The following is a 23061-nucleotide window of genomic DNA, read 5'->3' as shown; positions in this document are numbered from 1 at the left end:
CCCCAGTGTCACCTGTGTAACCCCAATGTCACCTGTCCCATGTCCCTGACCCCTCAATGTCACCTGTCCCAGGTGTCTGACCCCTCAATGTCACTGTTACCTGTCCCAGGTGTTCTGGCCAGGTGTTTCCCACCCCGTGTTCTTCATGGCCAGCCGGGGTCACCACGCCTGACCCAGTGTCACCTGTCCCACCCCAATGTTACCCTTACCTGTCCCAGGTGTCCTGTCCCATGTCCCTGACCCCAGTGTCACCTGTGTAACCCCAGTGTCACCTGTCCCGTGTCCCTGACCCCAGTGTCACCTGTGTGTCCCCATGTCACCTGTCCGTGTCCCTAGCCCAATGTCACCTGTATAACCCCCCAATGTCACCTGTCCCATGTCTCTAACCCAGTGTCACCTGTGTAACCCCCCCAGTGTCACCTGTCCCATGTCCCTGACCCCAGTGTCACCTGTGTAACCCCAGTGTCACCTGTGTAACCTCATTGTCACCTGTCCCATGTCCATAACCCCACCCTTTACCTGTCCCAGGTGTTCTGGCCAGGTGAGCCCCACCCCGTGTTCTTTGTGGCCAGCTGTGGTCACCACACCTGACCCAGTGTCACCTGTGTAACCCCCCAGTGTCACCTGTGTAACCCCAATGTCACCTGTCCTATGTCCCTAACCCCAGTGTCACCTGTGTAACCTCATTGTCACCTGTCCCGTGTCCTTAACCCCAGTGTCACCTGTGTAACCCCAGTGTCACCTGTCCCGTGTCCCTAACCCCAGTGTCACCTGTGTAACCCCATTGTCACCTGTCCCGTGTCCTTAACCCCAGTGTCACCTGTGTAACCCCAGTGTCACCTCTGTATCCCCAGTGTCACCTGTCCCATGTCCCTGACCCCAGTGTCACCTGTGTATCCCCAGTGTCACCTGTGTAACCCCCCAATGTCACCTGTCCCATGTCCCTAACCCCACCCTTACCTGTGGCAGGTGTTCTGGCCAGGTGAGCCCCACCCCGTGTTCTTCGTGGCCAGCCGGGGTCACCACGCCTGACCCAGTGTCACCTGTCCCATGTCCCTGACCCCAGTGTCACCTGTCCCATGTCCCTGACCCAATGTCACCTGTCCCGTGTCCCTAACCCCAGTGTCACCCTTACCTGTGGCAGGTGTTCTGGCCAGGTGAGCCCCACCCCGTGTTCTTCATGGCCAGCCGGGGACACCACACCTGACCCAGTGTCACCTGTCCCACCCCAATGTTACAGTTACCTGTCCCAGGTGTCCTGTCCCATGTCCCTGACCCCAGTGTCACCTGTGTATCCCCAGTGTCACCTGTGTAACCCCAGTGTCACCTGTGTATCCCCATGTCACCTGTCCCATGTCCCTGACCCCAGTGTCACCTTGTAACCCCAGTGTCACCTGTCCCGTGTCCCTAACCCCAGTGTCACCTGTGTAACCTCCCAGGTGTCACCTGTCCCATGTCCCTGACCCCTCAATGTGACTGTTACCTGTCGCAGGTGTTCTGGCCAGGTGTTCCCCACCCCGTGTTCTTCATGGCCAGCCAGGGACACCACGCTTGACCCAGTGTCACCTGTCCCATGTCCCTGACCCCAGTGTCACCTGTGTAACCCCACCCTTACCTGTGGCAGGTGTTCTGGCCAGGTGAGCCCCGCCCCGTGTTCTTCGTGGCCAGCCGCGGTCACCACACCTGACCCAGTGTCACCTGTCCCATGTCCCTGACCCCAATGTCACCTGTCCCGTGTCCCTAACCCCAGTGTCACCCTTACCTGTCCCAGGTGTTCTGGCCAGGTGAGCCCCGCCCCGTGTTCTTCGTGGCCAGCCGTGGTCACCACGCCGACGTGGGCGGCTCCAGCCCGGGGTCGATGCCGCCGCACTCGCAGAGCCTGGCCCAGGAGGGCGCCGCCTTCGTGTCCTTCAAACTGGTGACCAACGGCGAGTTCCAGGAGCAAGGTGGGACATTGGGGACACTGGGGACATTGGGGACATTGGGGACATTGGGGACATTGGGGACATTGGGGACATTGGGGACAGTGGGGACACTGGGGACACTGGGGACATTGGGGACATTGGGGACAGTGGGGACATTGGGGACAGTGGGGACAGTGGGGACACTGGGGACAGTGGGGGGACAAAGGTCCTTCAAACTGGTGACCAACGGGGAGTTCCAGGAGCAAGGTGGGACACTGAGGGGACATCCCTGGGGACATTGGGGACACTGGGGACATTGGGGACATTGGGGACATTGGAGACATTGGGGACATTGGGGACACTGGGGACATTGGGGACAGTGGGGACATTGGGGACATTGGGGACATTGGGGACACTGGGGACATTGGGGACATTGGGGACATTAGGGACATTGGAGACACTGGGGACATTGGGGACATCCCTGGGTATAAAGGTGTTCCTGTCCTTCAAACTGGTGACCAATGGCGAGTTCCAGGAGCAAGGTGGGACACTGGGGACATTGGGGACATTGGGGACACTGGGGACACTGGGGACATTGGGGACATCCCTGGGTATAAAGGTGTTCCTGACCTTCAAACTGGTGACCAATGGGGAGTTCCAGAAGCAAGGTGGGACACTGAGGGGACACTGGGGACATTGGGGACATTGGGGACAGTGGGGACAGCCAGGGGACATTGGGGACACTGGGGACATTGGGGGGACATCGGGGACACTGGGGGCATCCCTGGGTATAAAGGTGTTCCTGTCCTTCAAACTGGTGACCAACGGCGAGTTCCAGGAGCAAGGTGGGACACTGAGGGGACACTGGGGACATTGGGGACATTGGGGACACTGGGGACATTGGGGGGACATCGGGGACACTGGGGGCATCCCTGGGTATAAAGGTGTTCCTGTCCTTCAAACTGGTGACCAACGGCGAGTTCCAGGAGCAAGGTGGGACATTGGGGACATCCCTGGGGACATTGGGGACATTGGGGACACTGGGGACAGTGGGGACATTGGGGACATTGGGGGGACAATGGTCCTTCAAACTGGTGACCAATGGTGAGTTCCAGGAGCAAGGTGGGACATTGGGGCATCCCTGGGGACATTGGGGACACTGGGGACATTGGGGACATTGGGGACAGTGGGGACATTGGAGACATTGGGGACACTGGGGACATTGGTGACATTTGGGACATTGGGGACATTGGGGACAGTGGGGACAGTGCGGGGATTGGGGACAGTGGGTGGGGACAGTGGGGACAGTGCGGGGACATTGGGGACAGTGGGGGGACAAAGGTCCTTCAAACTGGTGACCAACGGGGAGTTCCAGGAGCAAGGTGGGACATGGGGACACTGAGGGGACAATGGGGACAATGGGGACAGCCAGGGGATTGAGGACACTGGGGACAAAGGTGTTCCTGTCTTTTAAACTGGTCACCAACAGCAAGTTCCAGGACAAAGGTGGGACATGGGGGGACACTGGGGACATTGGGGACACTGGGGACATTGGGGACATCCAGGGGATTGGGGACATCCAGGAGATTCAGGACACTGGGGACATTGGGGACATCCAGACATTGGGGGGTTTGGGGGTACTGGGGACATCCTGGGGACAAAGGGTGTTCTTGTCCTTCAAAGAGGTCACCAGAGGAGATTTCTGGGAGCACAGTGGGACATGGGGACACTGAGGGGACACTGGGGACATCCAGGGGATTGGGGACACTGAGGGGACACTGGGGACATCCAGGGGATCGGGGACATTGGGTACAAAGGTGTTCCTGTCCTTCAAACTGGTCACCGACGGGGAGTTCCAGGAGCAAGGTGGGACATTGGGGACATTGGGGACATCAGGGGATTGGTGACATTGGGGACATTGAGGACATCCCTCTGTGTCCCCAGCTGTCACCGAGGCCCTGCTGGCCCCCTGGGCCGTCCCTATGGGGTGTCACTGTCACTGTCATTGTCACTGTCACTGTCACTGTCATTGTCCCCAGCTGTCACCGAGGCGCTGCTGGCCCCCCGCTCCGTCCCTATGAGGTGTCATTGTCACTGTCACTGTCACTGTCCCCTCATTGTCCCCAGCTGTCACCGAGGCCCTGCTGGCCCCTGGGGCTGTCCCTATGGGGTGTCATTGTCATTGTCATTGTCATTGTCATTGTCATTGTCATTGTCACTGTCATTGTCATTGTCATTGTCATTGTCCCCAGCTGTCACCGAGGCCCTGCTGGCCCCTGTCACTGTCCCCTGTCATTGTCCCCTCATTGTCCCCAGCTGTCACCGAGGCCCTGCTGTCCCCTGTCACTGTCATTGTCCCCAGCTGTCACCGAGGCCCTGCTGGCCCCCGGCTCCGTCCCCGGCTGCTCGGGGACACGGAACCTGCGGGACAACCTGGCCGACCTGCGGGCACAGGTGGCGGCGAACCAGAAAGGGATCGGGCTGGTGCGGGAGCTCATCGGGCAGCACGGGCTGAGCGTGGTGCAGGCCTACATGGGACACGTGCAGGTGAGACCCCAGAAAACGCTAAAATCACCCCAAAAACATCAAACACCATAAAAATCCCAAAATCCCCAAATCCGCCCCAAAACCCCCAGTCCCTGTGCCTGGAGCTCATCGGGCAGCACAGGCTGCAGGTGGTGCAGGTTTATATGGGATACGTGCAGGTGAGACCCCAAAAACCGCTAAAATCACCCCAAAAACATCAAAAACATCAAAATCCCCAAATCCGCCCCAAAAGCCCCAACCCCTGTGCCCGGAGCTCATCGGGCAGCACGGGCTGAGCGTGGTGCAGGCCTACATGGGGCACGTGCAGGTGAGACCCCAGAAAACGCTAAAATCACCCCAAAAACATCAAACACCATAAAAATCCCAAAAACCCCAAATCCGCCCCAAAAACCCCCAATCCCTGTGCCCGGAGCTCATTGGGCAGCACGGGCTGAGCGTGGTGCAGGCCTACATGGGACACGTGCAGGTGAGACCCCAAAAACCGCTAAAATCACCCCAAAAATATCAAAAACATCAAAAACATCAAAATCCCCAAATCCGCCCCAAAAACCCCCAATCCTTGTGCCCGAGGCTCATCGGGCAGCACGGGCTGCAGATGGTGCAGGTGTGAATGGGATATGTGCAGGTGAGACCCCAAAAACTGCTAAAATCACCCCAAAAACATCAATAACATCAAAATCCCAAAAACCCCAAATGTGCCCCAAAAACCCCAATCCCTGTGCCCGGAGCTCATCGGGCAGCACGGGCTGAGCGTGGTGCAGGCCTACATGGGACACGTGCAGGTGAGACCCCAAAAACCGCTAAAATCACCCCAAAAACATCAAAAACATCAAAATCCCCAAATCCGCCCCAAAAGCCCCAATCCCTGTGCCCGAGGCTCATCGGGCAGCACGGGCTGCAGGTGGTGCAGGCCTACATGGGGCACGTGCAGGTGAGACCCCAAAAACCGCTAAAATCACCCCAAAAATATCAAACACCATAAAAATCCCAAAATCCCCAAATCCACCCCAAAAACCCGCCAATCCCTGTGCCCGGAGCTCATCGGGCAGCACGGGCTGAGCGTGGTGCAGGTTTATATGGGACACGTGCAGGTGAGACCCCAGAAAACGCTAAAATCACCCCAAAAACATCAAAAAACCCCAAAACCCCCAAATCATCAAAAACCTCAAATACCCCAAAACCCCCAAAACATCAAAAACCCCAAAACCCCTAAAAATCCCAAATACCCCAAATTTCCCCCAGATACTCCCAAAGCCTCCAAAACCCCAAACCGCTAAAAACATCAAAAAAGCCCCAAATGCACCTGAGAGAGCCCAAAAAGCCCCAGAAACCCCAAATGCACCCCAAATTCACCCTAAAAACCCCAAAAAGCCCCAGAAACCCCAAATGCACCCCAAATTCACCCTAAAAAACCCCAAATACACCCCAAAAATCCCCAGAAAACCCAAATGCACCCCAAATTCACCCTAAAATCCCCAAATACACCCTAAAATCCCCAGAAACCCCAAATGCACCCCAAAGATCCCCAGAAACCCCAAATGCACCCCAAATTCACCCTAAAAACCCCAAATACACCCCAAAAATCCCCAAAAAACCCCAAATACACCCTAAAATCCTCAGAAACCCCAAATGCACCCCAAATTCACCCTAAAAACCCCAAAGATCCCCAGAAACCCCAAATTCACCCCGAAAAACCCCAAACACATCAAATGGCCCCCCAAAACCACCAAAAACCTCAACTACAACTGAGAGACCCCAAAACTGCTCCAGGAACCCCAAAATCCCGGTGTGACCCCTGTGTGACCCCTGACCCCTGTGTGACCCCGTGACCCCTGTGTGACCCCTGTGTGACCCCGTGACCCCTGTGTGACCCCAGGCCAACGCGGAGGTGGCGGTCAGGGACACGCTGCGGGCGGTGGCTCTTTGGGGACACTGTGTGACCCCTGACCCCTGTGTGACCCCTGTGTGACCCCTGTGTGACCCCTGACCCCTGTGTGACCCCATGACCCCTGTGTGACCCCGTGACCCCCGTGTGACCCCAGGCCAACGCGGAGGTGGCGGTCAGGGACACGCTGCGGGCGGTGGCCGCGCGCTGGGGGACGTCACTGTCGGCCGAGGACACGATGGACGATGGCACCCCCGTGCGGCTCCGGGTGACATTGGAACCCAGAGAGGTCTGGGGACTTGGGGACACCTTGGGGACATCATGGGGACATGGGGACACAGGGACATGGACATGGGGACACCCTGGGGACGTCACTGTTGGCCAAGGACACGATGGATGATGGCGCCCCCGTGCGGCTCCGGGTGACACTGGAGCCCAAAGAGGTCTGGGGACAACCTGGGGACATGGACATGGGGACATCATGGGGACAACCTGGGGACAGCCCTGGGGACATGGGGACATGGGGACATGGGGACACAGGGACATGGACATGGGGACACTCCGGGGACGTCACTGTCGGCCGAGGACACGATGGACGATGGCACCCCCGTGCGGCTCAGGGTGACACCGGAGCCCAAAGAGGTCTGGGGACACCTTGGGGACACCTTGGGGACATCATGAGGACATGGGGACACAGGGACATGGACATGGGGACAGCCCTGGGGACGTCACTGTTGGCCAAGGACACGATGGACGATGGTGCCCCCGTGTGGCTCAGGGTGACACTGGAGCCCAAAGAGGTCTGGGGACATGGGGACACCTTGGGGACACCTTGGGGACATGGGGACAGCACAGTGACAGCTCTGGGAACATGGGGACACTCTGGGGACATGGGGACACAGGGACATGGACATGGGGACAACCTGGGGACAGCCCTGGGGACATGGGGACACAGGGACATGGACATGGGGACACTGGGGACATCACTGTGGGCCAAGGACACGATGGATGATGGCACCCCCGTGCGGCTCCGGGTGACACTGGAGCCCAAAGAGGTCTGGGGACACCTTGGGGACACCACGGGGACAGCCTGGAGACAACCTGGGGACATGGGGACACAGGGACATAGACATGGGGACAGCCCTGGGGACATGGGGACAGCTTGGACACAGCTTGGGAACAGCTTTGAGGAGAGTCCTGGGGATACGGACACATCCTAGGGACAGCCCTGGGGACATGGGGACATTCTGGGACACAGGGACACGGGGACACCTTGGGGACATGGGGACACCAGGGGGACACAGGCATAGCCTAAGGACACCCTGGGGACAGCTTGGGGACAGGCAGGGGACATCGCTGGTGTCTGAGGACACGATGGACGATGGCGCCCCCGTGTGGCTCAGGGTGACACTGCAGCCCAAAGAGGTCTGGGGACACCTTGGGGACATCATGGGGACACCGTGGGGACACCATGGGGACAGCCCTGGGACATGGGGACACAGGGACATGGACATGGGGACACCCTGGGAACATGGGGACACCCTGGGGACGTCACTGTTGGCTGAGGACACGATGGACGATGGCGCCCCCGTGCGGCTGAGGGTGACACTGGAGCCCAAAGAGGTCTGGGGACACCTTGGGGACACCGTGGGGACACCATGGGGACACCGTGGGGACAGCCTGGGGACAGCCCTGGGACATGGGGACACCTGAGGGACATGGGGACACCATGAGGATATCTTGGGGACATCTTGGGGACACCACGGGGACAACATGGGGACATGGACATGGGGACAGCACAGGGACAGGGAAGACATGGGGGACACCCTGGGGACATCTTGGGGACACCTTGGGGACCCCAAAACAGCCGGACCCCCATGCGGCCAGGGGGGAAATGGGGGAACCCTGGATTTTGGGGTCCCCCCGCGCCCTGGATGGGTTTTTGGGGTCCCCCCCGGATTTTGGGGTGCCCGAGGTCTCTGGGGGGGTTTGGGGTCACCCCCAGATTTGGGGTTCACCTCAGGTTTGGGATCCCCCCGCAGTTTCTGGATGGTTTTTTGGGGTCCCCCGGTCTCTGGGTGAGTTTTGGGGTCTCTCCCCGGGTTTTGGGGTCTCCCTGGTTTCTGGGGGGGGGTTTTGAGTCGGGCCGGGTTTTTGGGGTCCCCCTCTGGGTTTTGGGGTCCCCCTAGGCTCTGGATGGGTTTTGAGGTCCCTCTGGGCTCTGAGTGGGGTTTTGGGGTCACCCCCAGTTTTGGGTGGGGTTTTGGGGTCCCCACAGGCCCTGGATGGTTTTTTGGGGTTCCCCTGGTCTCTGGATCAGTTTTTGGGGTTCCACCCCAGGTTTTAGGGTCTCCCCCAGTCTCTGGTTGGGTTTTGGGGTCCAACGCCCCCCGTTCCCCCCCCAGGGCAGCGCCGTGTTCGATTTTGGGGGGACGGGACCCCAAGTTCTGGGGAACTGCAACGCCCCCCGCGCCATCACCCTGTCGGCGCTCATCTACTGCCTGCGGTGCCTGGTGGGACACGATATACCCCTGAACCAGGTGAGACCCCAAAATACCCCAAATACACCCCAAAAACCCCAAAAACAGCCTGGGCACCCCAAAAACCCAAACACACCCCAAAAACCCCTGTCAGTGCTGATCTACTGCCTGCGGTGCCTGGTGGGACATGATATACCCCTGAACCAGGTGAGACCCCAAAAATACCCCAAATACACCCCAAAAACAGCCTGGGCACCCCAAAAACATAAACACACCCCAAAACCCCCAACACACCCCAAAAACCCCAAAAACCCCGACCACACCCTGTCGGCACTGATCTACTGCCTGAATACACCTGAACCAGGTGAGACCCCAAAATACCCCAAATACACCCAAAAACAGCCTGGGCACCCCAAAAAACATAAACACACCCCAAAAACCCAAACACACCCCAAAACCCAACCACACCCTATTGGCACTGATCTACTGCCTGCGGTGCCTGGTGGGACACGACATCCCCCTGAACCAGGTGAGACCCCAAAATACCCCAAATACACCCCAAAAACAGCCTGGGCACCCCAAAAACCCCAAACACACCCCAAAAACCCCTGTCAGTGCTGATCTACTGCCTGCGGTGCCTGGTGGGGCACGACATCCCCCTGAACCAGGTGAGACCCCAAAAATATCCTAAATACACCCCAAAAACAGCCTGAGCACCCCAAAAACAGCCTGGGCACCCCAAAAACCCCAAACACACCCCAAAAACCCCAAACACACCCCAAAAACCCAACCACACCCTGTCAGTGCTGATCTACTCCCTGAGGTGTTGGGTGGGACACGATATACCCCTGAACCAGGTGAGACCCCAAAATACCCCAAATACACCCCAAAAACAGCCTGGGCACCCCAAAAACCCCAAACCTGATCCTGGGAGGTGTCATCTGTGCCCAGGTGTGCCCAGGTTTATCCCAGGTGTACCCAGGTGTATCCCAGGTGTATCCCAGGTGTATCCCAGGTGTACCCAGGTGTATCCCAGGTGTATCCCAGGTGTACCCAGGTGTACCCAGGTGTACCCAGGTGTATCCCAGGTGTACCCAGGTGTATCTCAGGTGTATCCCAGGTGTATCCCAGGTGTATCCCAGGTGTATCCCAGGTGTATCCCAGGTGTACCCAGGTGTATCCCAGGTGTATCCCAGGTGTATCCCAGCTGTACCCAGGTGTATCTCAGGTGTACCCAGGTGTATCCCAGGTGTACCCAGGTGTATCCCAGCTGTACCCAGGTGTACCCAGGTGTATCCCAGGTGTATCTCAGCTGTACCCAGGTGTATCCCAGGTGTATCTCAGGTGTACCCAGGTGTATCCCAGGTGTACCAGGTGATCCCAGGTGTACCCAGCTGTACCCAGGTGTATCCCAGGTGTGCCCAGCTGTACCCAGGTGTACCCAGGTGTACCCAGGTGTATCTCAGGTGTGCCCAGGTGTATCCAGGTGTGCCCAGGTGTATCCCAGCTGTACCCAGGTGTGCCCAGGTGTACCCAGGTGTATCTCAGGTGTATCCCAGGTGTATCTCAGGTGTACCCAGCTGTACCCAGGTGTATCCCAGGTGTATCCAGGTGTGCCCAGGTGTATGCCAGGTGTGCCCAGGTGTATCTCAGGTGTACCCAGGTGTACCCAGGTGTACCCAGGTGTATCTCAGGTGTGCCCAGGTGTATCCCAGCTGTACCCAGGTGTATCTCAGGTGTATCCCAGGTGTACCCAGGTGTATCCCAGCTGTACCCAGGTGTATCCCAGGTGTATTTCCCCCCCCAGGGCTGCCTGGCCCCGGTGCAGGTGCGGATCCCGCCGGGCTCCATCCTTGACCCCGCCCCCGACGCCGCCGTGGTGGGCGGGAACGTGCTGACGTCACAGCGCGTGGTGGACGTGGTGCTGCGCGCGTTCGGCGTCTGCGCCGCCTCCCAGGTGAGCCCGGGACAGGTGAGGGGACAGGGACAGGTGAGGGGACAGAGGAGGGGACAGGGACAGGTGAGGGACAGGGACAGGTGAGGGACAGGGACAGGTGAGGGGACAGGGACAGGTGAGGGACAGGGACAGGTGAGGGACGGGGACAGGTGAGGGACAGGTGAGGGGACAGGTGAGGGACAGGGACAGGTGAGGGACAGGGACAGGTGAGGGGACACGGACAGGTGAGGGACAGGTGAGGGACAGGGACAGGGGAGGGGACAGGGACAGGGGAGGGGACAGGGACAGGGGAGGGACAGGTGAGGGGACAGGGACAGGGACAGGTGAGGGGACACAGGTGAGGGGACAGGGACAGGTGAGGGGACAGGGACAGGTGACAGGTGAGGGGACAGGGACAGGTGAGGGACAGGGACAGGTGAGGGACACAGGTGAGGGGACAGGGACAGGGGACAGGTGAGGGGACAGGGACAGGTGAGGGACAGGTGAGGGGACAGGGACAGGTGAGGGACAGGGACAGGGGACAGGTGAGGGGACAGGTGAGGGGACAGGGACAGGTGAGGGACAGGGACAGGTGAGGGACAGGGACAGGTGAGGGACAGGTGAGGGGACAGGGACAGGTGAGGGGACAGGGACAGGTGAGGGACACAGGTGAGGGACAGGTGAGGGACAGGGACAGGTGAGGGGACAGGGACAGGTGAGGGACAGGTGAGGGGACAGGAACAGGGGACAGGGACAGGGGAGGGGACACGGACAGGTGAGGGACACAGGTGAGGGACACAGGTGAGGGGACAGGAACAGGGGACAGGTGAAGGGGGACAGGTGAGATGACAGATGAGGGACAGGGACAGGTGAGGGGAGCTTTTGGACTATTTGGGGTCAATTTTGGGGTGTTTGGGGTGACATTTTTGGGGTGTTTGGGGTGACATTTTTGGGGTATTTGATGTCAGTTTTGGGGTGTTTAGGGTGACGTTATTGGGGTGTTTAGGGTGACATTATTGGGGTGTTTGGGGTGACATTTTTGGGGTGTTTGGGTGACATTATTGGGGTTTTTGGGGTGACATTTTTGGGGTTTTTGGGGTGACATTATTTGGGTTATTTGGGTGACATTTTTGGGGTGTTTAGTGTGACATTTTTGGGGTGTTTGGGTGACATTTTTGGGGTGTTTGGGGTCAGTTTTGGGGTATTTGGGGTGACATTATTGGGGTTATTGGGGTGACATTTTTGGAGTGTTTGGGGTGACATTATTTGGGTTATTTGGGTGATATTTTTGGGGTATTTGGGTGACATTTTTGGAGTGTTTAGGGTGACATTTTTGGGGTTTTTCGGGTGACATTTTTGGGGTGTTTGGGGTCAGTTTTGGGGTATTTGGGGTGACATTATTGGGGTTATTGGGGTGACATTTTTGGGGTGTTTGGGGTCAGTTTTGGGGTTTTTGGGTGACATTTTTGGGGTTTTTGGGGTGACATTTTTGGGGTGTTGTGGGTGACATTTTTGGGGTGTTTAGGGTGACATTTTTGGGGTGTTTAGGGTGACATTATTGGGGTGTTTGGGGTGACATTTTTGGGGTGTTTAGGGTGACATTATTGGGGTGTTTGGGGTGACATTTTTGGGGTGTTTGGGGTGACATTGCCACTGTCCCCGTTGTCCCCAGGGCTGCATGGACAACGTCACCTTCGGCTCCCTGTGGGGGTTGGTTTTGGGGTCGGTTTTGGGGTATTTGGGTGACATTTTTGGGGTGTTTAGGGTGACATTTTTGGGTATTTGGGGGTGACATTTTTGGGGTTTTTGGGGTGACATTTTTGGGGTGTTTGGGGTCAGTTTTGGGGTATTTGGGTGACATTTTTGGGGTGTTTAGGGTGACATTATTGGGGTTTTTGGGGTGACATTTTTGGGGTGTTTGGGGTGACATTTTTGGGGTGTTTGGGGTCAGTTTTGGGGTGTTTAGGGTGACATTATTGGGGTTATTGGGGTGACATTATTGGTGGGGTGACATTTTTGGGGTTTTTGGGGTGACATTTTTGGGGTGTTTAGGGTGACATTGCCATTGTCCCCGTTGTCCCCAGGGCTGCATGAACAACGTCACCTTCGGCTCCCTATGGGGGTTGGTTTTGGGGTCAGTTTTGGGTTATTTGGGGTGACATTTTTGGGGTGTTTGGGGTGACATTTTTGGGGTGTTTGGGGTGACATTTTTGGGGTGTTTGAGGTCAGTTTTGGGGTATTTGGGGTGACATTATTTGGGTTATTGGGGTGACATTTTTGGGGTTATTTGGGTGACATTTTTGGGGTGTTTGGGGTGACATTTTGGGGTGTTTGAGGTCAGTGTTGGGGTGTTTAGGGTGATATTATTGGGGATTTTGGGGTGACATTTTTGGGGTATTTGGGTGACATTTTTGGGGTGTTTAGGGTGACATTATTGGGGTTATTGGGGTCAGTTTTTGGGGTATTTGGGGTGACATTATTTGGGTTATTTAGGTGACATTTTTGGGTGTTTGGGGTCAGTTTTGGGGTATTTGGGGTGACATTATTGGGGTGTTTAGGGTGACATTATTGGGGTTTTTTGGGTGACATTTTTGGGGTGTTTAGGGTGACATTATTGGGTTATTTCGGTGACATTATTGGGGTTATTGGGGTGACATTTTTGGGGTGTTTGAGGTCAGTTTTGGGGTGTTAGGGTGACATTTTTGGGTGTTTAGGGTGACATTATTGGGGTTATTGGGGTGACATTTTTGGGTGTTTAGGGTGACATTATTAGGGTTTTTGGGGTGACATTTTTGGGGTTTTTGGGGTGACATTTTTGGGGTTTTTGGGGTGACATTTTTGGGGTGTTTGGGGTCAGTTTTGGGGTGTTTGGGGTGACATTTTTGGGGTGTTTAGGGTGACATTATTGGGATTTTTCGGGTGACATTTTTGGGGATGTTTAGGGTGACATTGCCACTGTCCCCATTGTCCCCAGGGCTGCATGAACAACGTCACCTTCGGCTCCCCATGGTGGGGTTTTGGGGTTGGTTTTTGGGGTCAGTTTTGGGGTTTTTGGGGTGACATTTTTGGGGTTTTTGGGGTGACATTTTTGGGGTGTTTGGGGTGACATTATTGGGGTTATTGGGGTGACATTTTTGGGGTGTTTGGGGTCAGTTTTGGGGTATTTGGGTGACATTTTTGGGGTGTTTAGAATGACATTATTGGGGTTTTTGGGGTGACATTATTGGGGTTATTGGGGTGACATTTTTGGGGTGTTTAGGGTGACATTATTGGGGTATTTGGGTGACATTTTTGGGGTATTTGGGTGACATTTTTGGGGTGTTTAGGGTGACATTATTGGGGTTTTTCGGGTGACATTTTTGGGGTGTTTGGGGTCAGTTTTGGGGTGTTTAGGGTGACATTATTGGGGTGTTTAGGGTGACATTATTGGGGTTTTTGGGGTGACATTTTTGGGGTGTTTGGGGTGACATTTTTGGGGTGTTTTGGGTGACATTTTTGGGGTGTTTGGGTGACATTTTTGGGGTGTTTGGGGTCAGTTTTGGGGTGTTTAGGGTGACATTATTGGGGTGTTTGGGGTGACATTTTTGGGGTGTTTGAGGTCAGTTTTGGGGTGTTTAGGGTGACATTTTTGGGTGTTTAGGGTGACATTATTGGGGTTATTGGGGTGACATTTTTGGGGTGTTTAAGGTGACATTATTAGGGTTTTTGGGGTGACATTTTTGGGGTTTTTGGGGTGACATTTTTGGGGTGTTTAGGGTGACATTTTTAATGTCCCCGTTGTCCCCAGGGCTGCATGAACAACGTCCCCTTTGGCTCTCTGTGGGGGGGATTTGGGGTATTTGGGGTCAGTTTTGGGGTATTTTGGTGACATTTTTGGGGTGTTTAGGGTGACATTGTTGGGGTGTTTGGGGTGACATTATTGGGGTTATTGGGGTGACATTTTTGGGGTGTTTAGGGTGACATTATTGGGGTTTTGGGCGTGACATTTTTGGGGTGTTTGAGATCAGTTTTGGGATATTAGGGTGACATTTTTGGGGTGTTTGGGGTGACATTATTGGGGTTATTGGGGTGACATTTTTGGGGTGATTGGGGTCAGTTTTGGGGTGTTTAGGATGACATTTTGGGCGTGCTTAGGGTGACATTATTGGGATTTTTCGGGTGACATTTTTGGGGTGTTTAGGGTGACATTATTGGGGTATTTGGGGTGACATTATTGGGGTGTTTGGGGTGACATTATTGGGGTATTTGGGTGACATTTTTGGGGTGTTTGGGGTCAGTTTTGGGGTGTTTAGGGTGACATTATTGGGGTTTTTGGGGTGACATTTTTTGGGTATTTTGGTGACATTTTTTGGGTGTTTAGGGTGACATTATTGGGGTTTTTGGGGTGACATTTTTGGGGTTTTTGGGGTGACATTTTTGGGGTGTTTGAGGTCAGTTTTGGGGTGTTTAGGGTGACATTATTGGGGTTTTTGGGGTGACATTTTTGGGGTGTTTGGGGTGACATTTTTGGGGTGTTTAGGGTGACATTGCCATTGTCCCCATTGTCCCCAGGGCTGCATGAACAACGTCACCTTCGGCTCCCCGAGGGGGGGGTACTACGAGACCGTGGCGGGGGGCGCGGGGGCCGGGCCCGGCTGGGGGGGGCGCAGCGGGGTCCACACACACATGACCAACACCCGGATCACCGACCCCGAGATCCTCGAGAGCAGGTGGGTCTGGGGGCTCTGGGGGGCTTTGGGGGGTCCTAAGGGGTCTGTGGGGTTTGGGGGGCTCAGGGGGTCCCGGGGGTCCCACACGCACATGACCAACACCCGGATCACCGACCCCGAGATCCTCAAAATGAGGTGGGTCTGGGGGCTCTGGGGGGCTTTGGGGGGTCCTGGGGGGCTTTGGGGGGTCCTAAAGGGTCTGGGGGCTCAGGGGGTCCCACACACACATGACCAACACCCGCATCACTGACCCCAAGATCCTCAAAATGAGGTGGGTCTGGGGGCTCTGGGGGGGTCTGGGGGGGTCTGGGGGCTTTGGGGGGCCCTATGGGGTCTGGGGGCTTTGGGGGGTCCTAAAGGGTCTGGGGTCCCGGGGGTCCAACATGCACATGACCAACACCAGGATCACTGACCCTGAGATCCTCAAAATGAGGTGGGTCTGGGGGCTCTGGGGGGTTTTGGGGGGTCCTGGGGGATTTGGGGGGTCCTAAAGGGTCTGTGGGGTTTGGGGGGTCCCGGGGGTCCCACACGCACATGACCAACACCAAGATCAAGGACCCCGAGATCCTCAAGATGAGGTGGGTCTGGGGGCTCTGGGGGGCTTTGGGGGGTCCTGGGGGGCTTTGGGGGGTCCTAAGGGGTCTGTGGGGTTTGGGGGGCCCCGGGGGTCCCACACGCACATGACCAACACCCGGATCACCGACCCCGAGATCCTCGAGAGCAGGTGGGTCTGGGGGCTCTGGGGGGTTTTGGGGGGTCCTGGGGGGATTTGGGGGGTCCTAAAGGGTCTGTGGGGTTTGGGGGGTCCCGGGGGTCCCACACGCACATGACCAACACCAAGATCAAGGACCCCGAGATCCTCAAGATGAGGTGGGTCTGGGGGCTCTGGAGGGATTTGGGGGAGTTTGGGGGTCTCAGGATGATTTTTGGGGTTCCTGACCCCATTTTTTCCATCTCTCCCTCAGGTAGCCGGTGGTGCTATGGGGGTGATTTTTGGGGTGATTTTGGGGTGATTTTGGGGTGATTTTTGGGGTGATTTTTGGGGTGATTTTGGGATGATTTTTGGGCTGATTTTGGGGTGATTTTGGGGTGATTTTGGGTGATTTCACCCGGTTTTTCTGTGCCCCCCCCAGGTACCCGGTGGTGCTGAGGCCCCTCGAGCTCCGGGTGGGCTCGGGGTGATTTTGGGGTGATTTTTGGGGTGATTTTGGGGTGATTTTCGGGCGTTTTCACCCCGTTTTTCCTTCCAGGTACCCGGTGGTGCTGTGAGGGGATCAGGACAGATTTGGGGTGATTTTGGGGTGATTTTTGGGGTGTTTTACCCCGTTTTTCTGTGTTTCCCCCATAGGTACCCGGTGGTTCTGCGTCGCTTCGAGCTCCGGGCGGGCTCGGGTGATTTTGGGGTGATTTTTGGGGTGATTTTGGGGTGATTTTTGGGGAGTTTTGACCCCGTTTTTCCTTCCAGGTACCCGGTGGTGCTGTGAGGGGATCAGGACAGATTTGGGGTGATTTTTGGGGTGATTTTTGGGGTGTTTTACCCCGTTTTTCTGTGTTTCCCATAGGTACCCGGTGGTTCTGCGTCGCTTCGAGCTCCGGGCGGGCTCGGGGTGATTTTGGGGTGATTTTTGGGGTGATTTTTGGGGTGATTTTTGGGTGATTTTTGGGGAGTTTTCACCCCGTTTTTCCTTCCAGGTACCCGGTGGTGCTGTGAGGGGATCAGGACAGATTTGGGGTGATTTTTGGGGTGATTTTTGGGTGGTTTTACCCCGTTTTTCTGTGTTTCTCCCATAGGTACCCGGTGGTTCTGCGATGCTTCGAGCTCCGGGTGGGCTCGGGGGGATTTTGGGGTGATTTTTGGGGTGATTTTTGGGGTGATTTTGGGGGGATTTTTGGGGTGATTTTTGGGGTGATTTTTGGGGAGTTTTCACCCCGTTTTTCCTTCCAGGTACCCGGTGGTGCTGTGAGGGGATCAGGACAGATTTGGGGTGATTTTTGGGCGATTTTTGGGTGGTTTTACCCCATTTTTTCCATCCCTTTGTAGGTTCCCGATGGTTCTGAGGTGCTTCAAGCTCCGGGCAGGCTTGGGGGGATTTTGGGGTGATTTTGGGGCAATTTTTGAGGGGTTTTGACCCTGTTTTTCCTTCCAGGTACCCGGTGGTGCTGTGAGGGGATCAGGACAGATTTGGGGTGATTTTTGGGCAATTTTTGGGGGGTTTCACCCCGTTTTTTTCCATCCCTTTGCAGGTACCGGTGGTGCTGCAGCGCTTCGAGCTCTGGGTGGGCTCGGGGGGATTTTGGGATTATTTTGGGGTGATTTTGGGGTGGTTTTACCCCATTTTTTCCATCCCTTTGCAGGTACCCGGTGGTTCTGAGGCGCTTCGAGCTCCGGGCGGGCTCGGGGGATTTTGGGGTGATTTTTTGGGGTGATTTTGGGGTGATTTTTGGGGAGTTTTCACCCCGTTTTTCCTTCCAGGTACCCGGTGGTGCTGTGAGGGGATCAGGACAGATTTGGGGTGATTTTGGGGTGATTTTTGGGGTGTTTCACCCCGTTTTTCTGTGTTTCCCATAGGTACCCGGTGGTTCTGCGTCGCTTCGAGCTCTGGGTGGGCTCGGGGGATTTTTGGGGTGATTTTTGGGGTGATTTTTGGGGTGATTTTGGGGTGATTTTGGGATGATTTTGGGGTGATTTTGGGGTGACTTTTGGGGTGATTTTGGGGTGATTTTTGGGGAGTTTTGACCCCGTTTTTCCTTCCAGGTACCCGGTGGTGCTGTGAGGGGATCAGGACAGATTTGGGGTGATTTTTGGGGTGATTTTTGGGGGGTTTTACCCCATTTTTTCCATCCCTTTGCAGGTACCCGGTGGTTCTGCGTCACTTCGAGCTCTGGGTGGGCTCGGGGTGATTTTGGGGTGATTTTTGGGGTGATTTTTGGGGTGATTTTTGGGGGGTTTCACCCCGTTTTTCCTTCCAGGTACCCGGTGGTGCTGTGAGGGGATCAGGACAGATTTGGGGTGATTTTTGGGGTGATTTTTGGGGGGTTTCACCCCGTTTTTCTGTGTTTCCCATAGGTACCCGGTGGTTCTGCGTCGCTTCGAGCTCTGGGCGGGCTCGGGGTGATTTTGGGGTGATTTTGGGATGATTTTTGGGGTGATTTTTTGGGGAGTTTTCACCCCGTTTTTCCTTCCAGGTACCCGGTGGTGCTGTGAGGGGATCAGGACAGATTTGGGGTGATTTTTGGGCAATTTTTTGGGTGGTTTTACCCCGTTTTTCTGTGTTTCCCATAGGTACCCGGTGGTTCTGCGTCGCTTCGAGCTCCGGGCGGGCTCGGGGGGATTTTGGGGTGATTTTTTGGGTGATTTTTGGGGTGATTTTTGGGGTGATTTTTGGGGAGTTTTTCCTTCCAGGTACCCGGTGGTGCTGTGAGGGGATCAGGACAGATTTGGGATGATTTTTGGGCAATTTTTTGGGGGGTTTTACCCCATTTTTTCCATCCCTTTGTAGGTACCCGATGTTCTGAGGCGTTTCAAGCTCCGGGCGGGCTCGGGGTGATTTTGGGGTGATTTTTGGGGTGATTTTGGGGTGATTTTTGGGGGGTTTTGACCCTGTTTTGCCCCCTACAGGTACCTAGTGATGCTGTGGCAGACTCGGGGTGATTTGGGGTGATTTTTTGGGTGATTTTGGGGTGATTTTTGGGGTGATTTTTGGGTGGTTTTACCCCGTTTTTCTGTGTTTCCCATAGGTACCCGGTGGTTCTGCGTCGCTTCGAGCTCCGGGCGGGCTCGGGGGGCGCGGGCCGGTACCGGGGGGGGGACGGGGTGGTCCGGGAGCTGCAGTTCCGGGCGCCCACCCAGCTCTCGGTGCTGAGCGAGCGCCGGGCCAGCCGGCCCTATGGGATGGCAGGTGAGAGACCCCCAAAAACACCCAAATTCACCCCAAAATCACCCCCATGATCCAGGCCCTACGGGATGGCAGGTGAGAGACCCCAAAAAATCCCCAAATTCACCCCAAAATTCCTTCAAAAATCCCCCGTGATCCAGGCCCTATGGGATGGCAGGTGAGGGACCCCAAAAATACCCAAATTCACCCCAAAATCCCCCCAAAAATCCCCCAAATTCCCATAACCCAGGCCCTACGGGATGGCAGGTGAGAGACCCCCAAAATACCCAAATTCACCCCAAAATCACCCCAAAAATCCCCCCCAAATCCCCCATGATCCAGGCCCTACGGGATGGCAGGTGAGGGACCCCCAAAAATACCCAAATTCGCCCCAAAATCACCCCAAAAATCCCCCAAATGCCCATAACCCAGGCCCTATGGGATGGCAGGTGAGGGACCCCAAAAACACCCAAATTCACCCCAAAAATCCCCCAAATCCCCCATGATCCAGGCCCTACGGGATAGCAGGTGAGGGACCCCCAAAAAACACCCAAATTCACCCCAAAATCACCCCAAATTCACCCCAAAATCCCCTGAGCCACCAGGCCCTACGGGATGGCAGGTGAGGGACCCCCAAAAACACCCAAATTCACCCCAAAATTCCCCCAAAAATCCCCCAAATCCCCCATGATCCAGGCCCTACAGGATGGAAGGTGAGGGACCCCAAATACACCCAAATTCATCCCAAAATCACCCCAAAAATCCACCAAATTCCCATAACCCAGGCCCTACGGGATGGCAGGTGAGAGACCCCCAAAAATCCCCAAATTCACCCCAAAATTCCTTCAAAATCCTCCCCAAATACCCCACAACACCTGAGCCACCCGGCCCTACGGGATGGCAGGTGAGAGACCCCAAAAACACCCAAATTCACCCCAAAATCCCCCCCAAAATTCCCCAAATCCCCCATGATCCAGGCCCTACAGGATGGAAGGTGAGGGACCCCCAAAAACACCCAAATTCACCCCAAAATCACCCCAAAAATCCCCCAAATCCCCCATGATCCAGGCCCTATGGGATAGCAGGTGAGGGACCCCCAAAAACACCCAAATTCACCCCAAAATCACCCCAAAAATATCCCAAATTCACCCCAAAACCCCCCAAAAATCCCCCATGATCCAGGCCCTATGGGATGGCAGGTGAGGGACCCCAAAAATACCCAAATTCACCCCAAAATCCCCCAAAAATCCCCCAAATCCCCCATGATCTAGGCCCTATGGGACAGCAGGTGAGAGACCCCAAAAATCCCCAAATTCACCCCAAAATCACCCCAAAATCACCCCAAAATCACCCCAAAAAATCCCCCAAAAATCCCCCAAATCCCCCATGATCCAGGCCCTACGGGATGGCAGGTGAGAGACCCCAAAAACACCCAAATTCACCCCAAAATCACCCCAAATTCACCCCAAAATCACCCCCAAATCCCCTGAGCCACCAGGCCCTATGGGATGGCAGGTGAGGGACCCCCAAAAATACCCAAATTCACCCCAAAATCACCCCAAAAATCCCCCCCAAATCCCCCATGATCCAGGCCCTACGGGATGGCAGGTGAGAGACCCCAAAAATACCCAAATTCACCCCAAAATCCCCCCAAAAATCCCCCAAATTCCCATAACCCAGGCCCTATGGTATGGCGGGTGAGAGACCCCAAAAACACCCAAATTCACCCCAAAAATCCCCCAAATCCCCATGATCCAGGCCCTATGGGATGGCAGGTGAGAGACCCCCAAAAATACCCAAATTCACCCCAAAATCCCCCCAAAAATCCCCCAAATCCCCCATGATCCAGGCCCTATGGGATGGCAGGTGAGAGACCCCCAAAAATACCCAAATTCACCCCAAAATCACCCCAAAATCCCCTGAGCCACCCGGCCCTACGGGATGGCAGGTGAGGGACCCCCAAAAATACCCAAATTCACCCCAAAATCACCCAAAAATCCCCCAAATCCCCCATAATCCAGGCCCTACAGGATGGAAGGTGAGGGACCCCAAAAAACACCCAAATTCACCCCAAAATCACCCCCCAATCCCCCATGATCCAGGCCCTACGGGATGGCAGGTGAGAGACCCCCAAAAATACCCAAAATCACCCCAAAATCACCCCAAATTCACCCCAAAATCACCCCAAAAATCACCCCAAAAATCCCCCAAATCCCCCATGATCCAGGCCCTATGGGATGGCAGCTGAGAGACCCCAAAAACACCCAAAATCCCCCAAAAATCCCCCAAATTCCCATAACCCAGGCCCTATGGGATGGCAGGTGAGGGACCCCAAAAATACCCAAATTCACCCCAAAATTCCTTCAAATCCTCCCCAAATACCCCACAACACCTGAGCCACCAGGCCCTACGGGATGGCAGGTGAGGGACCCCCAAAAATACCCAAATTCACGCCAAAATCACCCCAAAAATCCACCAAATCCCCCATGATCCAGGCCCTATGGGATGGCAGGTGAGAGACCCCCAAAAACACCCAAATTCACCCCAAAATCACCCCAAAAATCCCCCCCAAAATTGCCCATGATCCAGGCCCTATGGGATGGCAGGTGAGGGACCCCAAAAAAACCCAAATTCACCCCAAAAATCCCAAAATCCCCCATGATCCAGGCCCTACAGGATGGAAGGTGAGAGACCCCCAGAAAACACCGAAATTCACCCCAAAATCCCCCCAAAAATCCCCCAAATCCCCCATGATCCAGGCCCTATGGGATGGCAGGTGAGAGACCCCCAAAAACACCCAAATTCACCCCAAAATCCCCCCAGAAATCCCCCAAATTCCCATAACCCAGGCCCTATGGGATGGCAGGTGAGGGACCCCCAAAAACACCCAAATTCACCCCAAAATTCCTTCAAAATCCTCCCCAAATACCCCACAACACCTGAGCCACCAGGCCCTATGGGATGGCAGGTGAGAGACCCCAAAAATACCCAAATTCACCCCAAAATCCCCCCAAAAATCCCCTAAAATATCCCCAAAACACCTCCCAAAACACCCCCCAAAATCCCCCTAAATCATCCCCAAATTCCCCCCCAAATTTCCCCAAAATCCCCCAAATTCACCCCAAAATCCCCCCCAAACCCCCCCTGACGCCCCCTCTTGCCCAGGGGGGCTCCCGGGGGCGCCGGGGCTGAACCTGCTGCTGCGGAGGGACGGGCGAGTGATCAACCTGGGCGGCAAGAGCTCGGTGTGCGTGGAGCCGGGGGTGAGCCAAAATCCCCCAAAATCACCCCAAAAATATCCCCAAAACCTGCGAAAAAACTGCCCTAAAACTGCACCAAAAACTGCCCCAAAATCACCCAAACCCCATCAACCTGGGCGGCAAGAGCTCGGTGTGCGTGGAGCCGGGGGTGAGCCAAAACTGCCCAAAATCACCCCAAAAATAGCCCCAAAATCACCCCAAAAACATCCCCAAAACCTGCCCAAAAACATCCCCAAAACCTGCCCGAAAACTGTGCCAAAAACTGCCCCAAAATCAGCCCAAAAAACCTGGTCAAAATCACCCAAACCCCATCAACCTGGGCGGCAAGAGCTCGGTGTGCGTGGAGCCTGGGGTGAGCCAAAACTGCCCAAAATCACCCCAAAAACATCCCCAAAACCTGCCCGAAAACTGCCCTAAAACTGTGCCAAAAACTGCCCCAAAATCACCCCAAAAACTGCTCCAAAA

General features: G+C 55.6%; 1 protein-coding gene across 1 annotated transcript in view; it reads left to right on the top strand.

Moving 5' to 3' along the window:
* The window catches only part of OPLAH (5-oxoprolinase, ATP-hydrolysing), a gene marked incomplete at its 3' end in the record, with an annotated part of 66718 nt that extends 44119 nt beyond the window's left edge, over positions 1-22599 (top strand). Inside the window, 8 exon segments of the mRNA XM_064738053.1 lie at positions 1772-1946; positions 4267-4451; positions 6494-6625; positions 8742-8876; positions 10624-10773; positions 15304-15461; positions 19200-19360; positions 22502-22599. Coding sequence (XP_064594123.1) covers positions 1772-1946; positions 4267-4451; positions 6494-6625; positions 8742-8876; positions 10624-10773; positions 15304-15461; positions 19200-19360; positions 22502-22599 — 1194 coding nt within the window.
* Positions 22600-23061: the final 462 nt, after the last annotated feature.

Source organism: Zonotrichia leucophrys, unplaced genomic scaffold, assembly GCF_028769735.1.
Source record: "Zonotrichia leucophrys gambelii isolate GWCS_2022_RI unplaced genomic scaffold, RI_Zleu_2.0 Scaffold_161_106799, whole genome shotgun sequence".
In the NCBI taxonomy this organism is placed as follows: Eukaryota; Metazoa; Chordata; class Aves; order Passeriformes; family Passerellidae; genus Zonotrichia; species Zonotrichia leucophrys.
Note: the sequence above shows the minus strand (reverse complement) of the source record. Positions and strands in the feature narration are given on the sequence as shown.